Here is a 27,013-nt window from a genome sequence, read left to right on the forward strand (position 1 = left end):
AGCCACCTTGGAGAATTCTCTCTGCTGTGCCAGTGCTTGAGATGATGGAGACATGAATAAGTGATAATCGATAATCGAATATCCTAAGTTCGAATGCTCAGTCATTGCGAACCAAGACTACCGAGGATAGTGTGAAAAATTAACGTCTTTTCTATTTTTTGTCGTAAAGTTGTCCTGTTACAGTTCATTCGTTGCAAATTATGTTTTATGCACGAGCAGTTTATCTTTAGTGTAATCTTGGGTAGGATGTTATGAAGTTTGCCCGTGGATGATGCGAATCCTACTAGGATGGTTCCTGTGCGACGTGAACTATTCCTTTTAATCGTATCTTGAAGTTCTATTACGATTTCGGTGATTGTTTGGAATGTTATATTTTGTACCTGTAACTGATAATTAGAATAAATAATGTATTGCCTGAATTAGAATAAAATATTTTGTACTCTACGTAGTTAAGAGTATATTACCGATTTCTTTAGCAAAAATAGATAAATCGATAAATAATTAATATTAATAGATCATTATATTTGTCACTTTCATGAAATTTTTTTCAACACAATGAATTTATTTCTATATTTAAGATCTGTGTAAATTACGATATTATAAGTTTCACTCTCTGGTATAAGAAATTACAGATAATGGATTACGTATAATAGATTAGATATAAATTTTTACTATTTTATTCACTCACACATTTGAAGACGTGTTATTCCACAGTTACAAAAATGTTGCTTGTTTATTTTACATTGCTGCAATTAACTTTATTTTCTCAGATTTTATTATGAATTTTAGCAAAATTAAAAAGATTGATATTACACATGTAAATGGACATTGAATCTCGTTATGCATTAGTTGCACGCACTTTTGAGTACATTTTTGTATTCATGCAGAAAATTTATTTAGAAATTTTATTTTATCAGGTTCAAATAGCTATTGTTTTCTTCAGTTGTTCTTCTTTAATAAAGTACCTATGCACATACATGGCCTAAATAATTCATATATAAGAGGGTGTATACAGATATATCTATGTATCTAGCATTAATGTCAAATGTAATTGTACCGTTAGAATGTTATAATCACTATGATTTAGGGTTACGCAATTTCAGTCTTGCAAATAGCGTGGGTTGCTAACAGTAACTGAATGATTAAAGGTATTCCAGGTAATGGATTGATCAGAATTATTGTGAATCGTTACTTGTAGCTATGTATATGCAGAATCTTCATACTTATATTTTCCCGTTATTTGAAATTCCAAGATGAGAATTTGTAATTCGATATTATTCGATGTTTCTTTTATTTTTCCTTTATTTGTAAATATCGGTTGAGTTAATACATCATATTTTACATTTCACTCACGTTAAATCTTATTCCCATCATTTTTTACAATTACTAAATCAAACAAATCTAACTTATTGCTTAAATTCTTTTTCCTCTGTTCCATTAATTACGAAGATAAATAAAGTAACTTTATACAATAAGGTAGAGAGCTAAATAAAAAATAATAGTTTAATTGATCACATTGATTAAGTAGAAATTGGGATGAATCATATATTATATGTCGATTAATAGAAAAAGGATACAAGAACAGGGGAACATGATTTCGCAGTTGTTTAGTATTTCATCATACATATATAAAGGACAAACCTGGGAGATCGGCGTTCTTCAAAACGATTTCACCGGTTCCCCGAGACAGATCGCGCACACCTATCGCTACCAAGTGTGCATCGTGAATCGTGGTGGGGCCGCCGAGAGAGCAAGCGGAGAGTTGGTAGGCCTGCCCGCTGACTACGTTCTCTCGCTCATGGATTGTCAGAGTCCACAGTCCTAACTCGGCCTCAGGCTACGATAGATCGTATCTTACGTCGGTTCGATCTTGCCGCGAATTCATCTTGCGCGCGTCAGCTTGTTCCGGTCCTGACTGACCTCTTCGCTCAACTGCGACCGATCGAAAGACCTTCAAGTATCATCGAAACTCTACCGATACCTTCCTTTTATCGCGCCTCGCGTCGATAACGTTCCGCCGAAACGGTTCTTTCCTCTTCTTTTCCGAGTGCTGGTGAACTCAATTATTCAAGGATACTTTGCTGTCTCAAGGATTCTTTGGTAGGATAACATACCAAAAGATTGGAACTTAGGAGGTAAGGACACGTGGTTTCGCAAGACCTCTAGGGAAGTTGGCCTTCGTTTGTGAGAAACCTCATTTTAGTTGGAAGCGAATCAATTCGAGAAATCGAATGTGAATGGAAGATCGCGTTTCCAAGTAGATCGTGACATCCAATTAATTTGGGATTAAAATTTTTTGCTATGTCAGTTTTCTGTCATTTGCCGGCTACAGGTTTCGGGTAGTGTTGGTATTAATGTATGTATGTATGTATATGGCAGAATGTAATATGATTGTAACGAATACAGCTTTGTGCAAATTCTCAGAAATGAACGATGAAATTCATTTTTTATTTTCGTATTAGCGTATTTGAATGTTTCATCGACTGAACGCTTCGCGGAAATGGAACCTTTGACAAAAATGTAAAGTTTAAAAGAAATGAAAAATTCAGAAGATAAAGGAACTTCCAACGGGCGCTTTTATCGTGAGCACGATCTATGATTATAAATTTAATAATCTTAGTTGTGATCTAAATCTAGTTCCTTGATAATACATATGTAACATAGCCATTAGTTTTATAGTTAACTGCACTTTCTTTGTAACCCAAATGAATAGCTATTTATACCTGTGTCCTGTGTAGATTAAATTCAATTCTTATCTTGCATCTCATGATTTTTGTAAGACTGTATTTCCGACATCGACGGTCGAGCTGTATTTCTCTAAACTTAGAATAAATCGTTAGAGATCAAGTAACGTAACCTCGAGACAGTCAGGGTCGGTCAATGAAGTCTAGTTCGGTCGTATTTTGATTTATGATAGGTAATAATAGGTTATTAGGCTATGGTTCTGTGTCTTAACATTACAAAATTAACAGATTTACTTTAAACTAATTAATAAAAATCTTAATAAATCTCGACTTGTTTGAATAAGATTTTAATTCATATTAACAACAAGTTCTTTTACTTTGTATTGTTGTCCTAGTTTAAATTTTTGCATAAATACTTGTTCCAATAATCTACATTTTTAAAACAGCAACGTTAATAATTATTTTACTTCTACTTCCTTATTTCATTCTAAAATTATTCAACTGTGCACAAGTAATAGTGCAGTACTTCCTGATTTTACCTTGATCGTATTAATACTTTTATAAAATAAAGAGATAAGTCTTGGTATAGAAAGGTAGTTTGAAAAAGTTTATTATCCAGATTCTATTAGAAGTACCTGCAGCTTATTGTTACATTAAAACTAATATTTATATAACATATACCTTTTACTCCCATAATCGTTTACAAGTAGAAAAGTGTACAAACTTTCTACAATTTATTTAGTGTTGAATATCTTTAAGATATTGTTCATTTTATTCTTATATTTTACACTTAAAAACCTGCCTCAAAATAATAAAATAATTACCTTTTTAATACTTTTAATTTAATATATCTATCTAAAAGCCTCCAGCGCACATCATAATCGTGCACATTTCAGTAAGCATTCTTAATTCCATGAACAATACAAACACGGAATGTATATAAAAATATGAACACTACTAAGACACGTTTTTTCAACACGATATACATGAACATTTGCATAAATTCCATAATAAATTAATTATAAATGCTAATGATCCATTTTTCATTCCTTTTTTTATAAATCAGCATATTCATAGTTCTTATGTTCAACACATTGATATTGGATTCGTATCACAAGCTTAAAAAATCAATAATGACGTGAAACTTCTACATCAGCAATGTTCTACCTTAAAAGTAACGTTTTTAAATAATTAAAGGATGCTTACTGAACACTTTAAAAAAATAAATGAGCGATTTCATATTCAATGGCTAATGATTATATTTTATCATGAAAATCATACTGAATCCTGTAATGAATTTGTGTTGTACTTCAAGTTGTACTGGGGATTATTACTTTCAAAATATGTACAGGGCATCTTACAGTGCATTGCCATAGATTATGAACACTGAATTGTCGTAGTTTACTGTACGCAGTGCACATTGCTTCTTAATATTAACTAGATAGCTTTGAATCAGTGTCAATATTTGCGAAATGATTCTATATTGTTAACACACCTAGCTTTATATATAAATTACAGTAGTAGAAAGGAAAACTGTTATGATGATGTCAGATGGTTGACACACCTCCGTTACTCCTACAACTACTTCATTCATTACTTTTCTTCTTTGAAGACATTGACTCCGTTCGTCATTTTTACGTAATATAACAAATGCAGTTATCCACCGATTGATAGTTTCTTCAGTTCGAACGTTACGCCTCCCATTGAAATGATGGTAGAAGTAGAATTTAATGACTTTTTCTTACCGTGTGAATGGAAATTATTTTTATTTCGACATTGGGATATTACTGACGGGTTAACAGGTATATGCGTGATTGGTTTGCCACGTACGTCATGATTAGTCACGCCACCGAAGCATACTTTCCACTCGACTTGGGAAACAAGCAATTTAAAAAAATTGTTATCATCTTGGATTTATGTCACGATACATTGCATTCCTGGATTTGTACAAGTACCTGTTCAATTCGTTATCTTTCTTTTAAATGTATATGTATTCTTGCAAGTAAAACTGAAGTTGTATTACAAATAAATAATAATTTCGGTACTATTCCGTTCAATACCACTCGATAAAAATTCGTATGAAAATTTGCATTGTCATTCTTCGAAGGTATGTAGCTATTATTAGATCCCTTAAAGGCCACCCAACTTGTAGTGGTTTTGTTCCATAGTGAGTTATTTTGGTTCTAAATAGCTTCACTAAAGATACGAATATTCCATTTCAAGGGCAAACAGGCTAGAACTCTCCATTTTCCTATGTGAGAATACGATGACGTTGGATTTGTTGTAGACAGGCAGGCTCAGGATTATATGCTGCTTTTGATTAACATGTTGCACAATACTTATTCAGGCCATAACAAGAACTTGAGGTCGTACAAGTACAGGCTTAAAAGATAATGAATGTCGAAGACGCAACTACGTATCTACATATGTAAAATCGCTTCATTCAATAATTTCTCTTTCCAAATTTATATAGACGAAAATTTAAATATTCCACAAAACGTTAAGCATGGAAAGAAAATTGTATTCATGTCCAATGAATATAGCTTCTTTGGTTCTTGTTAATAAGAGATGTATATTCTTCATGAAATTTGTATTTCGGCAATTTGTAAAACAAAAAATTATTTATGCTTATAAACAAATATTTTTCACAATTCCATATAGGTTTTCCCTAGAATACATAAGTTCTATATATTTTATAACATAATTATAAAATAATACCTTAATAATTTATAGTAATAATAATATTAAACAACAGGAATTAGCTAATCATATTAATGTCAATATTGTACGTACATTAATGTTAATTATATTGTATTAGAACTTAATAATATAAAATAATAATAAAGTGATAAAATATAAGTGATAAAATATCACAAAAATCTGTTAGAAAAATAGATTTTTACTTATTGTAATAGTAAAGTTATAAAAGTAAATAGAAAATTTAGTTGCAGATTATACAAAATTCATAAAACATTTCTTTTTTGCTAAAATACTTTCGTAAAATGCATTGCAAAAAAAACATTATTTGTATCGAAACCAAAGTGCGAAGTATCGCTATTTTCATATGTGAATCTACAATATCTTATCAACTTTTTATCCCACTGTAAATATGTTCGATTAAGGGAATGTAGCTTTATATCTTACAAATATTCTCCTACGAGTGAAATGTTCAGCCCTTTTAAAGCATCGATATACCATTACTTAATTAGGATGATACTGATTGAAAATGATTGCTGATATTGATCGACAATTGATAGAAATTCATATAAGTGACGCGTAAATTGGCTTATAATGGATGCTAAATACTGTAACAGAAATATAACTTATATAGTATACATTTATATTATATATAAATATAACAATTATGACAATACGGATTTTTATGTATTTATGAGAAATTTGAAAGTACAAAATTGCTCACGATACGGATAATATGAAAAGATATAAATAAAATATCCAAAGTATAGTGCCTTCTATAATACTTAGTAGGAAAAACAATTTCCTATCGATGTTCTGCTTTTCTGTACAAAATATATTTACTGTATTTTGAAAAATATGAGTTTGCGTAAATATCCACAGTCTAGTTAGATTTATAGCTATTATATTTTCATTTTAATAGCTTAATGTTTGTAATGATTGTAAACTTGTCAGTAAATCAATTTTTTATTCCTTAGAAATATTTATAGCTGCGTCTGGGGGAGTTTTTCAAATTAAACATGAATGTTTTGTCTATTATCACGACTATAAATATTTTACGGGCAATTTCCTTGCAATCATTACTTTGATAGGTCAATTAAGAATTTATAGCAAGTAGAAATCTAAAGAAACCATATCTACGCATAAAATAATATCGTGGAACGTTCGCTGATATGTACATATAATGAAAATACGTGACAATTAGATTGTATTCGGTGCTCCAGGTTTTTTCAGCATAATAAAATTAATATATTTCATGGATAAAATGAATTAAATTCATTATACTACGAATTTCTTATTGAGTCGTTCAATTTTCATCAATGAACTGCAATTATATTAATTCCTAAAACGTATGTTAATGCTTTCTGTATATTCTTTTCTTTAAATTACATAGTAACAGAAATCTAATGATCTAATGATTTCCCGATCATAGGTTGGATCGATAGATGTTTATTTGATCATTTGAGTTAGACGAGGGACAATTCCCAAACAAAAGAATAAGCCATTTTGTATTATTATTGTAAGAATTTAACGGAACATCTATGAGCCTATGTTTATGCTACAACGTTTTTTCCATTTTTATTCATAGAATATGCTACCTTCGCTTTGCGGAAGATACCTGAGCACCTTGCATACTAGTATATTCCGATAAATATATTTGTTGTCACAGTCAATAAAAATGTTTTGTAAAAGAACAAATAAAGTTCAATCGTAATATTTTGCAATGTTTTTAGAGTGTTTTATTATTTTGTTATGTGACGGATATTGTTGAGAAGTTCTTGCATTTTAGCTTCAATTTATTAAGAAAAATATAATATATTGCATAATATAATATAGTATAATATAATATAATAAGAATATAACATAATATAGTAAGAATATAGTATAATATAATAAGAATTAAGAGAAACTATTTTACAAGTGAAGATCAAATCATTGATGGCATTATTTGGTTTTTATCTCATTTCGACTTGTAAGGATTTGTGCGAATAATATTTGCAAAAACGAATCGAATTGAAGGAGTCTTGACTCGAAGTCCAATTGACGTAACTCAGAGTATGTCCATATTATGATATCATGATAAATTCTCAGGTGTTTATAACGAAACCAAACAACGTCATCGAAGTCAGTTTTTTATTACTTCAGTCTTCCCCTTGTAGATGTTTGTATGTATCGTACGATACGCTTTACTCTTACTTTTTATTTATGTGTTTCCCTTTAGTTCTTGATTATTCTTATTGGAAATTTCCAAGTACGCGCATGTAGGAAACGTATAACCTTACAGAAAATTGTTTATTAATGTAATACTGCTTATGTATGTTGTTAAAATATAAAACGTGATATAAAATATAAAAATCTTAGAAACAAAAAAAATGTTCCGGTGTACTTCCGCGTTATTAATCTTGCGTTGTTAATCTGTTTTATATTTTATATTTATCCTATATTTACACACTATATTAGCATTGATAAATTCTCCTGAAACGAATTCATTCTGTATCATGTAATATCTACACACGCAGTTATGTTACTGGAATTTCAAGGTTTTATCGCAGCAACATATGATAACAATTATTCGATTATTTCTTACTTCTGACTACGTGACTACTTCCGTCAAAAAAACTTCGATCTAAGTAATACAGCTCTTTTGCTGTTACGATAAGCTTGTCAAAGTAGTACATTCTGCAACTCATTGATTGTGATACGTAAAGAGATAATATGTATTAAGATAATGCGTATATTACCTTACTTTTTTTGCTTGAAAACGTAATATTCTGTATAATTACGCAAGTTACAATCTTATAGATTTCATGATTATCTGCTTTACGTTTCTCTTGTCGTTTATTTGTTAATGACCTGGAGGGTCAGTTAGGGAGTAATGCATCTCATCTTGACATACGCACATGAAATTTAATATAACATTTATAAAAGTAGACGGAATCATGATGTGATGTAGAAATTAGTGATAGAAATTAGAAAGCATAATAATGGAAAGCATATAAATGTAATGCGTTGCTATTAATTTAATGGAGGTTCATGTATACTTGTAGGTGATAAATTGAAAGTTTTCCAACGAACATACTTCTATCGTTATGTGACATCATGCGTAATTATCATAATTCGAACGAGCTGAGGCTTTCTTGGAACGTTTGCAAATTTTACGTACCTTTTATCATAAATTTATCAATGCGTGTTATCGTTATATGTGATAAACATAAAATATCGCAACTTTTATCTTCTTTTTTCACAGCACATCGCACAAATTTTCAATATCATTTATGTAATATAGAAATATGTGTTAGTATGTATTGTATTTGTTAAAACTAAAACAAATATACAGATAACAAAGGAATAGTAATTTTCGAGACATTTGTCTAATTCTCAGCGAGAAAATAGTATAGCGATTAATTCGCTATAACCTTTTACAATAATTTTATATGATATTTATAAAATTTCACATGTAAGTTATGTTATTTCTTCGTGTTAATGATAACTTATTAACCTTAAATTCTCCATTTGTACATATGTCCATAATATTAAATGGAGAATTGGAGTTAAAAAGTTCACTGATTTTATCTCACAAATAAAAAAATCTTTTATTAATGTAGTTCATAATTCCAGACATTTATCTATGCAAAACTTTACTTTTAATAATCATTAAACATAAATATCTACTTGTGTAATCAGTTACTGTATCAATTTATTGATTCATAATTCGTATTAATAATAATTAATTGGTATTCATACATAAAAACGTTTTAATATCTCTTATATAATCAAAATGATTGAAAATTCATTGAGAAATCGAGTATTTTTCAAATGTAGTGCTATTTAAAAACCGCGTAAGGTGGCATAAAAATGATAAATAATTATATATAAATGTATATAAGTAATTCTGTTATGTAATTCTTAGATACAGCCTAATATAGTAGCGATTTGAGGTACCGTATTGCAGCAACCTTACAAAACTCTAGAGTTACCCAAAAGAAAATGTTCTAGTTTCACAACAAGTGTTTAAAGACAGTTACGTAACATACATGTAATGTCGACTCTGTAATATGTAATGCAGCATATAGTCATTCTTTTTATATTTAATATTCTATCTTAATAATAATTTAGTTCATAAATGTAATAAATATTTCAAAAGGTGGTAGTAGTAGTATCGTTTTAAATTTAGATTACACATGACATAGATAAATATGGGTATGTATCTATATATTTTCTACTTTCTTTTGTAAATATTGTCTTAAAAATCTTAAAGACTTTATGTTTGATCTACATGCCTTCTCAATTTACAAATAATTAATATAGAAATTACTCAAATATTATCATTTTTATCGAAATCTCGTTCCGATATTAATTACAAATCCTCGATTAAACATATCCCACAAAACCGCAAGTCCGCTTATCTGTTATATACTCCGTCAAAGGTAACGTTAACTCAACACCTCAAACTACACAGAAATATGGAAGCAATTAACTGTAGAGCTTGTTTCTCGGTTGATCTTGGTTAATTCATGATTTTCTCTGATCTTTCAACGCACGTGTCATTTACTGTGAACTTTCACGAAGATTATGTGCCTTTGAACAAGAAAACATTGACCGCAATAACTAGTATGTTGAAATACAATTAGGAAGAAGACATTTGGAAAAAGAATAAGAAGGAAGAATAAAATACAGAAAGCAAGCGAGAGGAATGGATATAATAATGGTCAGAAATTTAAACATCATATGAAAAATTTTATATTAAAAATAGTCCATAACATAATGGACATTTGCATAAAAGAAATATTAAGGATTTGATAATATATGTTAAACGAAGAAAAGAAAACAACATTGACTCTTGCTTTCGTAGTTAAATATGTATTTACTTTTGTACTAAAAATGCTTAATATATAGAAGCAGGCTCAATAGTATGTATAAGCGAGCATGCGACGATTCTTTACGAAAAAAAAAGAAAAAAAATGGAGAGGACATAGAAGAAAATTTTTTTGTCCCAGTCTCAGTTTTCGAGAAAAACGAGTTTAAAAACTCGTCAATTTATGCTTAAACTTAATTACCGACTAGCTATGAATAAACAATCAGTAAGAAGTTATTCTATATGCGAAAACAAGTAAAAATATAAGTGAAATAAGTACAGTTTAAATTAAGCAGTTTTATAGTTTGAAATACATTCTGTACAAAGTAAATAGTGAAAAAATATAATCTAAGCCAAGTAGATTTATGATGTAAAATGTATTCTGCGAAAAGAATTTAAAGTACAACATCCTAGCAATAAGCGTTAAGCTTATTATACAAGATAATTGTAAAACAGATTCTTCCTACCTAAGTAACTTTGTAACGAACGTATGCCAATTAACTTCTTCCATACGACGCTCGTCCGTCGCTCAGTGTCACTTGACGGCAACTGTAATAATTATTTAAATGTAATATGTACAAAAGTTGACAGATTACTTATAGTTACGCGATCAGAATGACTAAACAAAAGGATATAAACAGTTGCCTGAAGGCAATGGTAAATTGTATGCTTTTTGCAATTGTCGACTTTAGTCCAACGCTCGTGTCGAAGAGGTTAATAGTCATCGATACCCATTGTATAACATTTACGTAAGTAATTGTAAGAAGTAAAAGATGTCAGAAAGGAAAAGGATAGTGTATTTTCATCTACTTGGCTGGCTAAACAGGGATAGACGTTATTGACGACATTAGCAATGCTGATACACTGAAGTCGACAAAGTGACCTACGACCCCTGCATATTTATTTTAGTTTTGTCGGTCGGTCTCATTCTTTTTATTTTGTTCGTATCCGTGTTTTACATAGTTCCAAACGTTTACGGCACTGTGCGCAATCCACATTACGTTCGCCGTTCCCGTTCGCGGTATACGAAATCGCTAGTGAACAACGAAAGCATAGTGTACACAGCAAAATTCTGATGTAATATCATGATACAGTATATTGTGCAACCTACGAATCACGTAACGTGCCAAAATGTTCGGAACACCTTGAATTTTTCTCAAGAATCGGGAACGATAACGAAATTCTGTACTGCTGACCTTCGATAGAGACAGTAAGAAATACTAATCGACTGTATGTAATATCAAAAGAGTGATTTGATAATTAAAAATATTTTAATATTCCGAATGATATATGTTTTTTACGTTTAGTAGATTTTTATTATTGGCAGAAAGTATTATAGTTGAAATATCGAAATTATTATAATTATTTATTAAAAGTATACTAAATAATATGAATGCTGAAGTCTCTAATTCAAATAGAATTTTAAAAGCAAATAATTGTTTATACTTGAATGTCGGCAGGTTTATACGTTTTAGTTTTTTAATATTCATAAGCAACTAAAGAACAAAGTATTTTAAGAATACATACTTCGTTTGATAAAATGTAGCTATAAACAATGTAGTTATGAAAAATTTTATTGGCGGAACTTCCTTTTCAAAATTTTACAGTTACATGGGGAAGGCGTAACGTGATTATTGAACAGTAGATATTACATTACTACAATTGAAAGCTTTGAAGTGTAACTACATCTTTACTAATCTGAAATATAGTCTTATCTGAAGTGAGATATATCCTACAAATTTATAATACCGTCAAAATGTATTGACCGTGTTTTATAAATTTTCTTTATATATATGTCTAGATATAATAAATAAAATACTTTGATTTAAATATAAAGTGACAATTATTCAGCACAAAGGATCAAGATGTGCAAAGTTGAAATTTATGCAAATATTATACTTCACCATGGTAGAGAAAAACCGAAATCATGTAAAAACGAAGTAAACGTATTATGAGTTATCGAACATCGACGTCATTTAATCGACGATTATAAATTACATAGATGTGTTATATCACATGATATTAACGGAGATGTTAAATATTATCCTGAAAATATTCTTCTTGAATTTTTATCTGCACGTTAACAAATTATTGCTTACTAACAAAAGAGATAAAATAAACTACTTTTTCCATCATATTGATATTTTTTACAAAACTGTGTACTATTTGCGTTAATATTATATGTATGGGAAATAATTCATTAATAGAAATGGTTCATTGTTCAGATACCTCGTGTGCTAGAAACTATTCTTAAAGGGCAACTTTTTCAAAGATTGCATTAGATAAGATAAGATAACTTTTATGTTGCTTATGTTGCCTGTTACTTCTTTTTCACTCATTTGAAGATGTCTCAATATAACACGATATTCACTTATGTAGTCTTTTTTTACAATTTCGCTGTTGAATTAACAAAACAATTTTATACAACGATTTTTTCGAGTTGAAAAAAAATAATATAGATAATATAACATATAATATAAGATAATATAGATAAGAAATAATATAAATATGAAAATATAGTGAAATATATTTCTCTTCGTATAATCGTAAAAAATAAAATAGAGTGTTTAATGTTTAATTCCTTAGATGTGTATATAAAATTCTTTCACAGTTATTCACTGACTTCTAAACACTTTTACTGAGATAATATATGCTTTCTAATATTTTTTTTATAGTATTTAAGATAGAAAATAAAAAAAATTATTTCCTTATAGTGTATTTTAGATTATAAAGATCTAATTTTATTTGATTGAATTTTTATTTAATTTAATATAATGTAATATTTTTACTTAATTTAGTGATTTAATAATGTAATAGTAATGGAATAATTTTTAATAAAACTATAACTAGTTATTATTGGTATTTTATCTACTATTATGTATCATATCTATTATATTAGTTGTTACTTTTCATTGTTTCTCTCTGTCAAAATTTATATTTTTTTCTTAACTAGATTAAATTACATAACCTTTTGATATAGACGCGTGCCGATTGCCAAGCTGAAAAACGATCGACGTGTTACAATAACATTTTGAGATCTAATTTTATGACAAAACACACCGTCTACATGTATACGAGATCAACGGATCTCTTCCTGTACAGGTCACGAATGAAAGTAAAATGAAGTAAATGGTTCATAGTGGTTTGATTTGACTTTGTTATACGATCTTTTCTACTGCGATATAAATATCGATTTTAATGAGGTGCGATATACATACATACACATGTATCAGCTTTCGAGACTTAACTGCGAACAATTTAGTTTTTATTAATATGCAGTTAGATTTCTGTCGATTTGTGTTTAACATGTAAAATTTCAAAGAAATCCACTTTCCGAGACTTCAAAGACGCCCAGAAAGTTTAAATAAAATATCTGTATTTCCTTGATGCTTTGCGAATTTGTATGTATTTATGTAACAGTATGTACATTATACATATCCAATGACGTTTTTTCCCTGAAAGATGCAGTCGAGAAAGAAAAGATATCACAGAGAATGCTTTACACATTTTTTTAAACAGAATCTTGAATTAATACATTTCCTTTTCCATTTTACCATAAGTAACGCATACAGTAAAAAGTCCAATAATCTTGAAAATTAAAAATCGTTTGATAATAATTATAACATTACCATTTATAGGGATATTAATTACAAATATCATGTTTTTCACGTAGTTAATTGAATTTTTTAATTGTATTGTTTATTAATTGAGTATCTGTTACGTTTTCACTATTTTTTTTATATATAATATTACGTTTTTTCCGCTGATTTTAGTATGATTATATATTTAATACAATGGTAAACACTCATTAATATTTGAGGTAATTGCTAACATCGGATTTATTGCGTTTGATCTACGCAAATAAATAGAGAGTTAAGATCGACTAGTAAACTGTTTAAATTTAATTGTGAAGAGATCTTAACATTAAATTGTTATCAGAATGATAACGGGCTTATGTGGGGGAGAGGGAGTTGAAGATGTTGTTCTTAGATTATACCTCTTAAAATAGTATGGAAATTGAGTTGACCTCTGTTCTATTATAAAAAGTGTCGTGACTCACATCTTCTATTTAAGTCTATGAATAATTTTCAGTACCATTCTTTTTCTTGCTGATTTTTTTAGTAATGTGTTACTGATTTATTTATTTTACATATAGAAATGGTCATTCTCCGTATTTTATACATACATACTATCCGAACACTTCAATCGATTTATAGTAACAGCATTAGGATATGAGCATTAGTAAAGTTATTTGTTTAAAAATTGGTCGACAACAGATATATACCTTTGTATGAGATTCATCGATGTATCTACTGTTTTCAAGCATTATTGTTTAAATTGATCAGATTAGATGCCTAAGAACTTATATTCTTTCTGAAACATTGGGAAAATTCAATGTTGAAAACGAAATTACATAGATATACACAAGAAATAATTATTAACGATAACTTTCAAAAAAAAGTTTAAACAATTTACACATATACCGATTATCATGGAATACGTTTTTTTTATGATTTAAAACTACTGTTTCAATGGGTCAGATCACAAATCGTTATTTTGTAATTCTTCATATTTATTATTAGTAGGTGAAAAAAGATATAAAAATATTTGGTATATTCGCCTTGCTCTCTTAGCCGAATGACACGTGCGACATTCACACCACTTGCTTCGCTACGAAATGTATGTCAGCAGCAAGATATCGTCCTTAATTGCTTCCATTGGTTGTCAATAAGAACTATTTCAAAAGTATTGACCATGTGATTCTTATAATTCAAATAGATTTGAAGACGTTGGTGTAACCGCAAAGCATTATCGAAAATTTTGACGTTACCAAGTAATATACTATTTGGTTTGCTTTCATCAGTTACGGAAAACCAGTTTTCATGGTGATAACGGGATTATTTTTTCATTGTATTACAAACAACTTGTCAACGGTCAATGATAATCGTAAAATTAATAATTAATATGTTGCATGCGTATACGAATGTAAGAGAATCTAGTTTTAGTATTAATTTACATAGTAGCACATTCGTATAAGAGAAATTAAAGTTCCATCGGCTTTGATCTTGCCTCTGTGCAATTTTCTTGTTACAAAAGATAAAGTGCTGTTGATCTTGTACTTGTATAGGAGATGTCATTAATATTCCGTTATACAGTTGAAGATAGCGCTAATGTTTCAATTTTAGGTAATTGGCTAATTTATCCTTATCATCGTTATCTATACCGGTGTTATCTACATTTTATGTTAATATGGTTTTATGACGTAGCTAAGATTTATAGAAACAAATTTTACTTTACAAGTGGTAGCACTGCTCGTGGAAATATGTACTATATCCACGCATTACCTTTTGCTGCAAAAGCACTCGTGTACTTTCATTTTGTATTTATTTTTAGAAACTGTTTTTTGTAAATTGTATATTTTATAGTACAAGTAAATGACTGATATTGCTAATTATATGATTCATTCCCTCGGCATAATTTTCTTACTTTTCAGTTTCTTCTGAGCACTAAATATGTGCAAACTCATTACTTTCACTTATCATGAAATATACTTTTACACACAAGCATTATGGAATATACTTTTTTCTGTAATATTTTTTCGACTTCTTTTTCGATATATATTATAATAAAGATCCCAATCGATAAGAACCAAAAGTTACTCTTTATATTGTATTTTTGATTAATCGTATACAATAATAATACTCTTTCTATCGAATTGAAGTTAATGCCGTTTGTCAACGGATAATTACAATTAATTTTCATTACTTATAATCTTTGATATTACGTATTACGTTAATTATTGACATAATACAGAGATCTTACCGATTTCCTTAATTTCTACTTAATAATGCTAAAAAAACCAATAAACAAGTTTAAACAATTCTCCCGTACCGTCATTCGATGGAAAACATTACAACTCTCTCGTCGTTACATTTTTGCCGGCAATCACGGAGTCCGAATGATTAATCGAAAGCGGCGATTCATAAATAGGAAAGCTCGTTAGAATAGCACATATGAAATCGTTATTTCCGATTACTTTGAGTTGATTGACCTGTCCTGACGTATGGTTCGATCCTGATTTCTGGTGCGTTACGGTTTGCTAATCGTTTCGCACGACCGGCTGCCATCGATACCGCGATACCTGCGTGGTTAAGACACTCTCCCTGTGTGGCCTGCGTCTCTCTTTTTCGCTCTTTCCCTCTCTTTTCCCCCTGACTTATACCAACCCGCATTCCCTCGCGCCGCTTTCCTTTTTCCTCGGTTCCGCTTCTGTTCCTTTTTTCCCCTCTGTACCTCTTCGTTGCGCTTCACGCTGCCAGGGTCCTACCATGTCTTCGAGCTCCCGTGAAACACCTTGGCATTCCTTTAAATGGATACTGCAGATACTAAATCTGTAGTTACGTTATACGTGCAACATCCGCGTAATAATTATACAGGTGCGTTCATTCCATCCTCCATCCGCTAAGTTAATACATTATGTTCAATAATTTGCTCGTCCACATCATCACGTAACCTTATGCTTTATTTAATAGGGTGTAATTCTATTAAATAGCAGCAGTAGAAAATAGTCAATGAGTTTTGTATCCCATTATGATTATATTACAAATTTCGATACGCTTTAAGCACGTTCTAATTACATACTACTGTAGAAGTATTTCTCTTTTGGTATGGTTTCTATCTTCGTGAGGTTATTTTAAGAATCGGTAGCGTTGTAACTATCCAAGCAATTAAAGAATAAGCTACGTGTTAAAGATCATATTATATATGTAATTGAAGGGTTTAGTACAAAAATCGGTTAGATTCATTAGTGTTTGATGGCGTATGGCAGTTGAAATTTTGTAGATTAATAGATTTTTTGATACGATACATGTACATTTATTTTTTTTTTTTGTTTAGTAGTATGCAATAAACGATACAGAAACAGAAAACTAATTTTTGTTGGCTATTGGTAACAACAAGAAATCTATGCTCATTAGCAAGAGAGAAGATTACTTCTCATCGTGGGGCTATTCGACTATTGGTAGCTTCAGATCTGAAACGACATATACACATATACATAAATAATTTTTATCTTAATTTGGCAAATCTTCATTTACGTACTATTTATTATCTTTCGGAAAGCAATAATTCTACGTCTCGGTATAAAGTAGAATGTAATCTCAAATTAACGTAATTTATGCATGCATTGTTCAAGATCCATATCATCGCTTTATCATTGATGTAGACAAGACATTATCGTTTAACAAAGAAAAATAGCCGATTAAATCATGAAGCCGATAACTTTTTTTCATTGATTTCATGGAGGTCGACGAGTTCAGATGGAATTTCACAGACACTTTCGTCTTCCTCGTATCGAAAGGTACACGACCTCTTGAAACGACTTCTGGAATTGCCGACTCTGTTAGAAGCACGTGGTGAACTGGACCACGAGGCCGCGAAGGTACCGTTAAGCGCGCAACCGGCAAAAAGTAGAGGCATGACCAAAGCGGGTGTGTATGCTCGTTGCCACGTTCATTACAACCTCGGATTTCCTGGTCAGCCCTATTGGAATCATTGTCACTTCCTGTATTCGTATTGTACAATTTAGGATGGATCAGTTCTTCGTTGTTTCTTTTGTTCGCGATAATACCTTTTTTCAATCGAACGTGAACAAAATAATACTACTTCGAAGAAAAATAGATGCTGACATTTGGTTTATTTAACCTTTATATTTAGCCTTTATTTAACTTGTATTAAGCTTGTCGTCCTTGTAAAAAGAAAAATTAGCGTACTTCGTAAAGTTCTAAGAATTTTCGAAATTTCCCGACGTCAATTTAAAATACCTTATGTTCACTTAAATATATTTTTGTACATTAAATCTAAAGAATGTTTTGAATCGTGCTAGCTGTTCATAGTAATTTGAACTGAGGAAGATTTATGCAAAATAGGTTTCAAGTATCATAATAACGTTCTTTGTCACACTCTATCTGATTTCTAAAAAGGTATCTCCGTTTTCTTGTTTTCAAATATTAGGACCGATCTCAAGGACTGTTCATCTTGGAACTGTAAACAATATTGAAAAGATTGCGACAGATCGCAATAAATAGATAAAGGCTCTCAGTGCGGTTTTCGAAGCTGGGAATAATGTCTGAGGAGTATAGTTCGTGTATAGCGTTCTATATACTTTTCCACTGTTTCTAACTGTTTTAAATTGAACCATTGTATTAGCTAATAAACTTCTTAACGAAATCAGTTTTTTATATGATAATTCAGAAAGTGGAAGCTGCAGTGAATCTAAATAAATTTCTTAGCAATAAAAGAAACGAAAGAAGCTTGCGTAACAGTAATACAAATTTCAACTGTATCGTAATTTATTTTAATTAAGTAGGAGGTAGTATTACCTTTCGGTGTCCAATAAATATTTCCAACAAAAATTTACATAACATTATGTAGAATACATATGCTTAATAAGCATAGAATGATTTCCAATAACAGGTTTGATTTATATCTCTTGTTTCACTATTTTGTAATAAATGTTAACTGCAATAAATATTTGTAATAAGTGTAATTCAATAGGATTAGGTACTTATTAAAAAAGGATTTTTACTTAGAGTATAGCATGAGAATATAAATAAGTAGGTTTAAACATGTACGGTATATAAGTAGCGGTTGCAGACATAATAACGTTATCCTTTGAACTCAAAACGGTTAACGTTGTCTTGCGGTAAGAATTGAGTAATATAAAAGAATGTAAGAACGTTGTAAAACATTAAGAGAAACTAACTTGTTCAGTAATTGTAGTTCCCCTGTAATAACTTTTACTGAATGTGTATGAGGCAACTATTTTCACTTATGCTTTTATAATGCGAGTCTGACTAGTATTACTTTTCTCCTCCTGTTCTTCTTCTTCTTCTTTTTCGTGTATTCCATTGTATATAACTTATTATTAGCGAAACGTAATTTGTGATTCATAAATATTATTTTACGAAGAACTAATAATATAAGCTACTCTTGAGATATAGAATAAGACAAATTAATACGATAAATAAAAGTAGCGGTGGCTTGGTGTTATACAAACGTATCGTTTGTTATAATATTTTGTTCAGCATAGAAGAACATAACGCGATTCTATTACTTATTTCTCGGTTCTACTCATTTTTGTTCGTCACTTTTCTGCGGACCGAATATTTTTATCGAAAAGTTACGTCATTCGAGAAGAATCCATTTGTCATATAACATATGTATAATGAAGCTGGTGACAAGGTAAACTAAACGACAGGAATTTCTCTTAGCTGTTGGCTCTTGATCTCTTACGATGATATTTCCGAGAAAAGTTTCTTGAACTACTAATGAGATCCGCTTACTTTACCTTAATGCCTATAACTATTTATTATAACACCGTATATTTGATAATCGTTGATATAAATTATATTCACGTAGCAATTATATTCTTATATTTTTCACTTTGCTGCAGATGCTTTCAAAACCACAGTCCTGCTAAGGCTACATCTGATCAAATATATCGTGAGTATTTTATTATAAATATCTCTTGCTGTGCTTGAAATTATTTTAAAAACGAACACTCTCGAATCAATAAATAGTAGGACCTACAGATGCTTGAATTTTATACCGCTTACGAGAAAGGATTGCAGAATCTGTATTAAAATCTCCTTATCTTATTGGCCATGACCTATCTCCACCCACGCGTCCGAACAAAACACTTGGAGACTGCTTTGCGCAGTACGTAACTACTTAAATTCTATTAACCGATCGCGTCTGTTTGCACATCAGGCGCAGAAATTGTCATAAGAATACCCACACACACATGTCACTTGGACTTTAGATCGATGGAATTATCCAATGGGCAGCGCACACTTTTAAAATACACTTCATCGGCACATATACGTATTTTTATATAACTTTATCATGTAGTTTTATCTAGAACTAAGTTATTCATTCGATTGATTTATTTCCTTAGCAATTATTTAGAAATTTTAGATTTATACAATAAAGCTATAATCTTACATTTCTATATTAAAGTTCTGTAATATTTGAACATCTTCAGAATCCAGTCTATACATTAACCTTTACTAATCTTAAAACGTTCGTTCCTTATCTTTATATTCGCTTAATTCACGTTAGAGTTTGCATGATATACAATGGACAAAATAAAGGCAAACAATGGCACAATTATTTGAATTATCGCCCTGATATTAAAGGGCACTTGATATGCATATTAGCAGTCAGAGAAATTTCAAGGCATACAAAGAACGCGTAGTGTGTGCAATCGTGGTCGCAAATTAATGTGATTATAATCGAAAAAAGAAGTTCAGTACTTGTGCATTCTCGTGAGAGCTTCGCATACCGAACAACGTTTTCCTTTCCTTTCATCTGAAGAAGATGATGTGTGTATATAGTAATTACTGGTGGTGGCATGTAATGTTGTCAACGTGGGCAACATGCAAAATAATGCAAATAACGTAGTAATGCCGAAAGTAATAGACTCACCTTTGGTTCATCTATCTATAGAACGACTGGAACGATGATTTAGCGCTTTAATGTGGCATTTACGGCTACAAAACTAGTCGCCATTTTATCGCTTGTTTCTCACGATTGCAAACCTACTTGAGTTATGGTTCTTCCAAGAGATGTTTATTAATTTTAAAATCAGTTTACGTTTAAACAATCAATTAAGAATAAATTGCCGACAAGGATATGTATATTTATTCCGAAGCAAAATAATTTCTAGCATAGAATTGATAGGCTTCTATATGTTTTGGCAATTTATTCTTAAAAAGCTATTGATAGAAGAAATTATGATAATTTAGACTGAAAAACTGCAGTATATAAATATCCATACATATATAACGATATTATGTAATTTTTTACCAGTAAATAATAAAACATAATAGATAATAAAGTTACTATAGTGCAAAGCATATCCAGTATTCACAAACATTATTCGTTAAACAACATACGTTTGAAAAAATTTAAACTGAGGAGGCTGCTTTCTATGGTAATTTTTGAGGCTGGAAATGTAAGTTTGTTGCATAAAATAATAACTCTGAACTACAACTTCTTCGCAAATAATCGGCGATAATAAAGCGGATATAAAAGTTTTCAAGATATCTGTATATTAATTTTCTTTGTTATTCGTGTTAAAGCATCAATTAGCATTGAAATCGTTAAAGAAGCAATGTCATCGATTCGAGTGTTTCACGTGTGCGATTATAAGATTATAAGATCTCTTTTTATAAATTACAATTTTGATAAAATATGAAATGATATTATGATAAAATTATAATTAAGACAGAATTTTATCAAAGTTTTATCAAAATTATAATTTTAACGCAGATTTATGCCAAATAAAATAATTGAAATATAGCTATAGAATAAGATAAATTAAATAACTTTATAAATATTGCTATGATTTTATCATCCTGATTATTTATTATGAACATGTATGATCTTATATGAACTAATAACAACATACTCCTGTTCTGTTTATGATTTTTCTAACATCTGCCGTTATTAATCTCAAAATCAGAACTATGAAAATTATAAATAAACTAATTATAAATTCTCTTTTCTTTTTAGCAGGTGAATCGGATAAAAAGATGCAAAGAATACTGTTGCCATTGTTCTTAACATTCTTGAGCTATTCAGGATGGACCAGCGGGCTTTGCGTTTTGGAGAACGATACAATAGCTCGTTGCCACGATCTCGAAGATGTCAAATATATAGACACTTCTGCCCTTAACTTGCTGAAAGCTTCCACGGAGAAATCTACCCTGGGGCCAAATCTTTTCGTCAATTTGACCAGTCTTCGGCATTTAGATCTTTCAGGAAGTACTATCGAACAAATAGAACCAAAAAGTTTCAGCCAATTGACGAATTTACGAAGTTTAAACCTTGCGGATAATCGTATTGAACATTTGGAACTGGCTTCTCTAGATGGTTTAAATCATTTGCACAGTTTAAATCTTCGTAAGAACAATCTTCGACACTTGCCACCGGCCTTGGCTCGCTTAAAAATTCTGAAACATCTGGACGTTCAAGGCAATCCATTGGAATGTAATTGTGCAACACTTAGAGTAAAAGATCTAATCGTAAAAAGAGGCGTGAAAATCTCGAAGAAAGTTCTCTGCGCTAGTCCGAAGAATGTAAAAGGAACATCATTGCTCAAATTAGATACCACGATTATTTGTGAATTCGAGGAACAAGATCGCGAGATGCAAAATGATCAGGCATCTACGTATTCGGAGGAAGATTATGGCTCTGGAGATTTGTTTGATACAGAGGAAGAGAGCATGGAATATTCGATAGAAGCTTCAACCACCGAAACTCCGAAGGAAATCACAGTTGAAACACCATTCCCAGAAATTCCTGCTACTACTGCTTCGAGTTTTGAATCAAAAACAACTGAATTACAGCTTTCGACTCAAACGACAGTTGCTAGCGAACCGACAGATGCTAGCAAACCAACAGATGCTACCATAACGACAAACAACAACGACGATGAGATTTTTTTCGATTCCGAAGAAAAAAATAATCCTACTACGGTGGATATGACAACGGAAAGGAAGAAAGTCTACCAAGATGGTCTATTTTATCCGACAGAAAGTTCAGGCGATGGAGAAGACGGTTCTGGAGAAGGATCTGGAACAGGCATGGATACTGGTGACTGGAATACAAGTTACCAACCTGAAACAAACGACGAAGAAAAGGAAGTTTCTCTTTTTGAGAGATTCTACAATATATTTACGGGATCAACGACGTCTTTAGAAACGAAAAAGGAACCTAACTTGGAAGAGGAAGAATTTATCGACGCGTCTTCGACTAAAGGTATCGAGGAAGAAGAGGAACAATTAGTCGACAAATCTGTGTCAAATCCGGTTGCAGTAGGTGTATCAAAAAAGGATTCCGACGAAGCAGTACCAGGTATTACTGACATCGGTACCAAAGCTGATGTAACGACACCTGTTAATGGAGTTGAGCTATTCGACAGCAAGTTGAACGAGATGACGAAATTAGGCAAAGTTAAAGTGAACGAGGAAGACGCGGATAACGAATTGACGGTATCTCCAGCGAAACAATCGAAGAAAGGAATGGGTTCTTACGTTGTTCTAGCTGTTTTATTGGCGGTTTTGGCGACTCTCATAGGATTTGCAGCTTACAAAGGTGACTTTTGCAGGAAAGGAAGAAAACGTGATGATGTTGAAAATGGAACTGAATTGAAAGACATGCAGAAAGCTTTGTTGGAAACGGGAAGTTCAACGCAACCAAAGATAGCTTCGAACGGAAGCGTGGAAAGCACACCTTTGGTCGCAGACACGACAGATCATGATGAGATAAGGATTTCAAATAACTACCAAGTGACGGCAGAAATACCGCGATCTCCGAACGGTATTTCCGACCGTACAGAACCAGTAAAACCACCGCGAGCGATTACTCCGCAAAACGATCAACGAATTGAAGAGACAACCGGTCAAGATGGAAATTCTCTGAAAGATGATACGTTGTCGTTACGGACAGATTCTATAGATCCAGTAGTTAATGGCAGCCCGATTTCACCAGAAAAGATCCAACCTCCCTTAAGTCCCGGTGCTCAAAGAGTGAAGATTACTTTGCAAGAAAATCCTGACAGCGTGCCAAGGACCCCTATACTCATCACGAGAACAATGGCTGGTGAGAATCTAGTCAAGACGCCATGAAGTAGATTCGAAGGGCCTTAATCGGATGAAAAACTTGAATCCACAGGAGAATCAACGAAGACGAAGAAGAGATCGGCATGTTCGTGTGTGCCGAATTACCGGATTCATAATGCCACCAGTGTTCCTAAATCCATGCCGAATGGGCCTTGATTTCAATGGATTTTTAAGATACTGTGAGACACACAATTATACTATCATCGAATCTGTGTTTTGATTAAGAAACGGATTGCTTTAAATGAAAGTCCAGCTTTGTAAACGTACAGTTTATTGACAATTCGTTTAATCGAGTTAATAGGAGGAATGAACGATTCTACGAAATGTTGTTTGTACATATTTGCAAATAATAGTCGTACATTATAATACTTCCGCTGTTTGAACAAAGTTTGTGGATGGATACTATTTGATACATTTTATATACGTTTATGCAATATTAGCACACTAGTCAGTTCTCTTAAGCATCTTCCTTCCTGTGTAAACTCGAATGGAATTTGAATACGATAAGTTCCATTAGAATTCTTTATACGCGAAGTATACCATTATTGTTGCAATATAACATGAGTGATGCTAAAACTATAAGAATCTTCATATATAATGTCAAAATCTTTCTCTATTCGATTCAATTTTTATATGATACTACACGTACGGTTTTCGTTAAATTTTTCTTGAGATGTATTATAATATATTGATAGTAAACGAATGTTTCGTTTTGTGATATTAAATAAAAAATTAAATGTTCTTCTGGAAGAATACAAAAGAGTTTGACTTTCGCTAGCGAAACTTAACACTTAATAATTAAAAAATTAATTTATATAAAATCTATATCCTATGTATTTATAATAATCATTCCAAGTTAATCATATCATCCTCATCGAACCGATGATGTTAAATAAAATATTGATATAAAGTAAGATAATATAGAGTATATGTAATTTATAGTTGGAGATAAGCAGTATATTTGAAATTTGTTTGGAAAGGAAATTAAAACTTCAACGTTTCAAATATAAAATGTCAATTGTGTGTCTTGTATCCGTACGAGTTCGCATAAGACTCAACATTTGCATTTTTTAGCAATTCTTCAACTGCTGAACAATCTTTTTACTACACTTAAAATTCCATAAGGATAAATATTATTAAATGCGAATAATCTATTTATGAAAATCAACATTACAAAGTGTTAATGTTAAATATTGTTTAAACATTTGTTACGGTGCATTGAAAGTAATGAGAATTATCGTTAAAATTGTTGGATAATAATATTTAGCTAAAAAAAATTATGGGTTTCCTCTCAAACGAGGAAAAAATATTTTTAAGAATAATTCTCTGAAACTTGTAGCTTTGATCATATTTATTCTTCTATACCAAATTTCTATTAACTTTTGCAAACCAAATGCATAAAATATTGAAATATTTGCCATTAAGATAGCGCAAATCTCCTTGTAAAAATTATTTCCAAAGAAAACCTATGCGTCCTTGTATTATGGCAGCAAACTATTTGTGCAAAACACGAAGCGTTTTAATTTCGTTTAAGCGTGTTCAGTTGAACTTGTAGCAAAGAGAATTATCTCATTGATACTGTGATTATCACTGAAACGCTAAGAGAAGGTAATGTTCGATCCTTCGTTTTATCATCGACATATCATCGTTATTTTCGCCATTAACTTTGTTCCCTAGATAAGTTTTCCCATGCAACATTTATGAAATATACATTGTTACATATATATAGGTACAAATTGTATGATAGCGAATATACAGTTGAAACAATCATATCGATATATTTTTCATGCGTTTATAATTTTGAACAATGGATGCGAAATAAAATGATTATATTTATAAAGTACATGGTTGTTTTCGTCAGTATTATATAAATCCTGTTAAAATACCGTTTAATTATAATTAAGTATAAATGCTTAATCCATAGTACCTATAATTCATAAGGAAATAAATAACAACGTACGAAATGTGGAGAAACAACATAAAACAGTAGCGGAAAGGATAATGATGATGTTTTTATTGACTACTGTAACTGTTAATGATAAGAAAAAGGATATAAATATTTTTTATGTATAAATTTTTTTATGTATATATATATGTATGTATAATTATCTCTTTCATAATAACTTAAATTTGTGAAAAACAGAAATATTTAAGAATTGAAATGATATTGAGAATATGCAAAAATGAATATTATACGTATATAATGATTGTTATACGAATATTAAAAACAACTTGGTGACAACATACGTTACATTCCTAGATACAAAATGTCTGTTTAACATCATTGTTTACTATTTAAGAGATTTACATTTTTCTGAACAACTATTGGAATTTTCTTCGCTTCATGTGTTACGATAAATGATACGTTTATTGCTCAAATTACCGGCTACGGTGCCAAGCTGACTCTAACTGTATTCAAGTTGATCTGAAATTACTGTAATTTTACAGTTCCTTGATTAAATCCTAATCCCTCAATGAAATATGTTGTTTCACGTGAGTAAAGATATAATCAGCTGTAAGTTTCATTTCGTTATTAATTCTATACGCACACGCACATATATATATATATAATGTTTTTAAATCTTTTGCATTGTGTTAGACGAAAAATGTATCTTTACATCTAACCATAGAAAAATATTTTTATACAATATTTTGACTTCTTTATTAAGACATTTGAATTATTATTACATACATAAGTTAAACTAATGTTATCTATTACTTACGAAAAATTTAGATCCACTCTAATATATCATGTAGCATGTGTAAAAAATTAATTGCAGGTTACAAAGAAATATTGCAATTTTGAGAATGACGACTTCTTAAAGATAAGATAAATGTGATATGATATACTTACGTGCAAAAATTAAGTACTTAACGTAATCTAAAGGTTTCCAATTAAAAATATAAAATAATCATAGTGTGTAAGAGATTCCTTGTATTTAACTTGTCCTAACTTTGTCGTGTTAATTCGTTGATTTTTATTAATAAATACTTGGACTTATTAATGCTACACATTATATCATTTTGTATGATCTTTAAAACATTATGTTCGTCGCTTTTTAACTTTTAAATTTCTTTAAAAAATAAAT

At 30.7% G+C, this 27,013-nt stretch overlaps 1 protein-coding gene across 3 annotated transcripts; it reads left to right on the forward strand.

Moving 5' to 3' along the window:
* The first annotated feature begins 1,694 nt into the window (after positions 1–1,694).
* LOC100748128 (protein windpipe) lies at positions 1,695–25,764 on the forward strand. Of its 3 annotated transcripts, none has more exons than XM_003489010.4 (3): positions 1,698–2,135; positions 19,691–19,740; positions 21,817–25,764. In XM_003489010.4, exon 3 carries the CDS (start codon positions 21,834–21,836, stop codon positions 23,928–23,930), a length of 2,097 nt encoding a protein of 698 aa, XP_003489058.1. In that variant the 5' UTR covers positions 1,698–2,135; positions 19,691–19,740; positions 21,817–21,833; the 3' UTR covers positions 23,931–25,764. The 3 variants fall into 3 exon arrangements, with proteins under 3 accessions (XP_012240477.1, XP_003489058.1, XP_024222984.1); XM_024367216.2 differs by lacking the exon at positions 1,698–2,135 and adding an exon at positions 11,235–11,446; XM_012385054.3 differs by lacking the exon at positions 19,691–19,740 and having other exon boundaries at positions 1,695–2,135.
* Positions 25,765–27,013: the final 1,249 nt, after the last annotated feature.

Source organism: Bombus impatiens, unplaced genomic scaffold (genome assembly GCF_000188095.3).
Source record: "Bombus impatiens unplaced genomic scaffold, BIMP_2.2 scf_0317, whole genome shotgun sequence".
In the NCBI taxonomy this organism is placed as follows: Eukaryota; Metazoa; Arthropoda; class Insecta; order Hymenoptera; family Apidae; genus Bombus; species Bombus impatiens.

Coding starts and splice junctions, on each gene's coding strand:
- LOC100748128 (XM_012385054.3), top strand. CDS start 21,834: ATGCAAAGAATACTGTTGCCATTGTTCTTAACATTCTTGAGCTATTCA.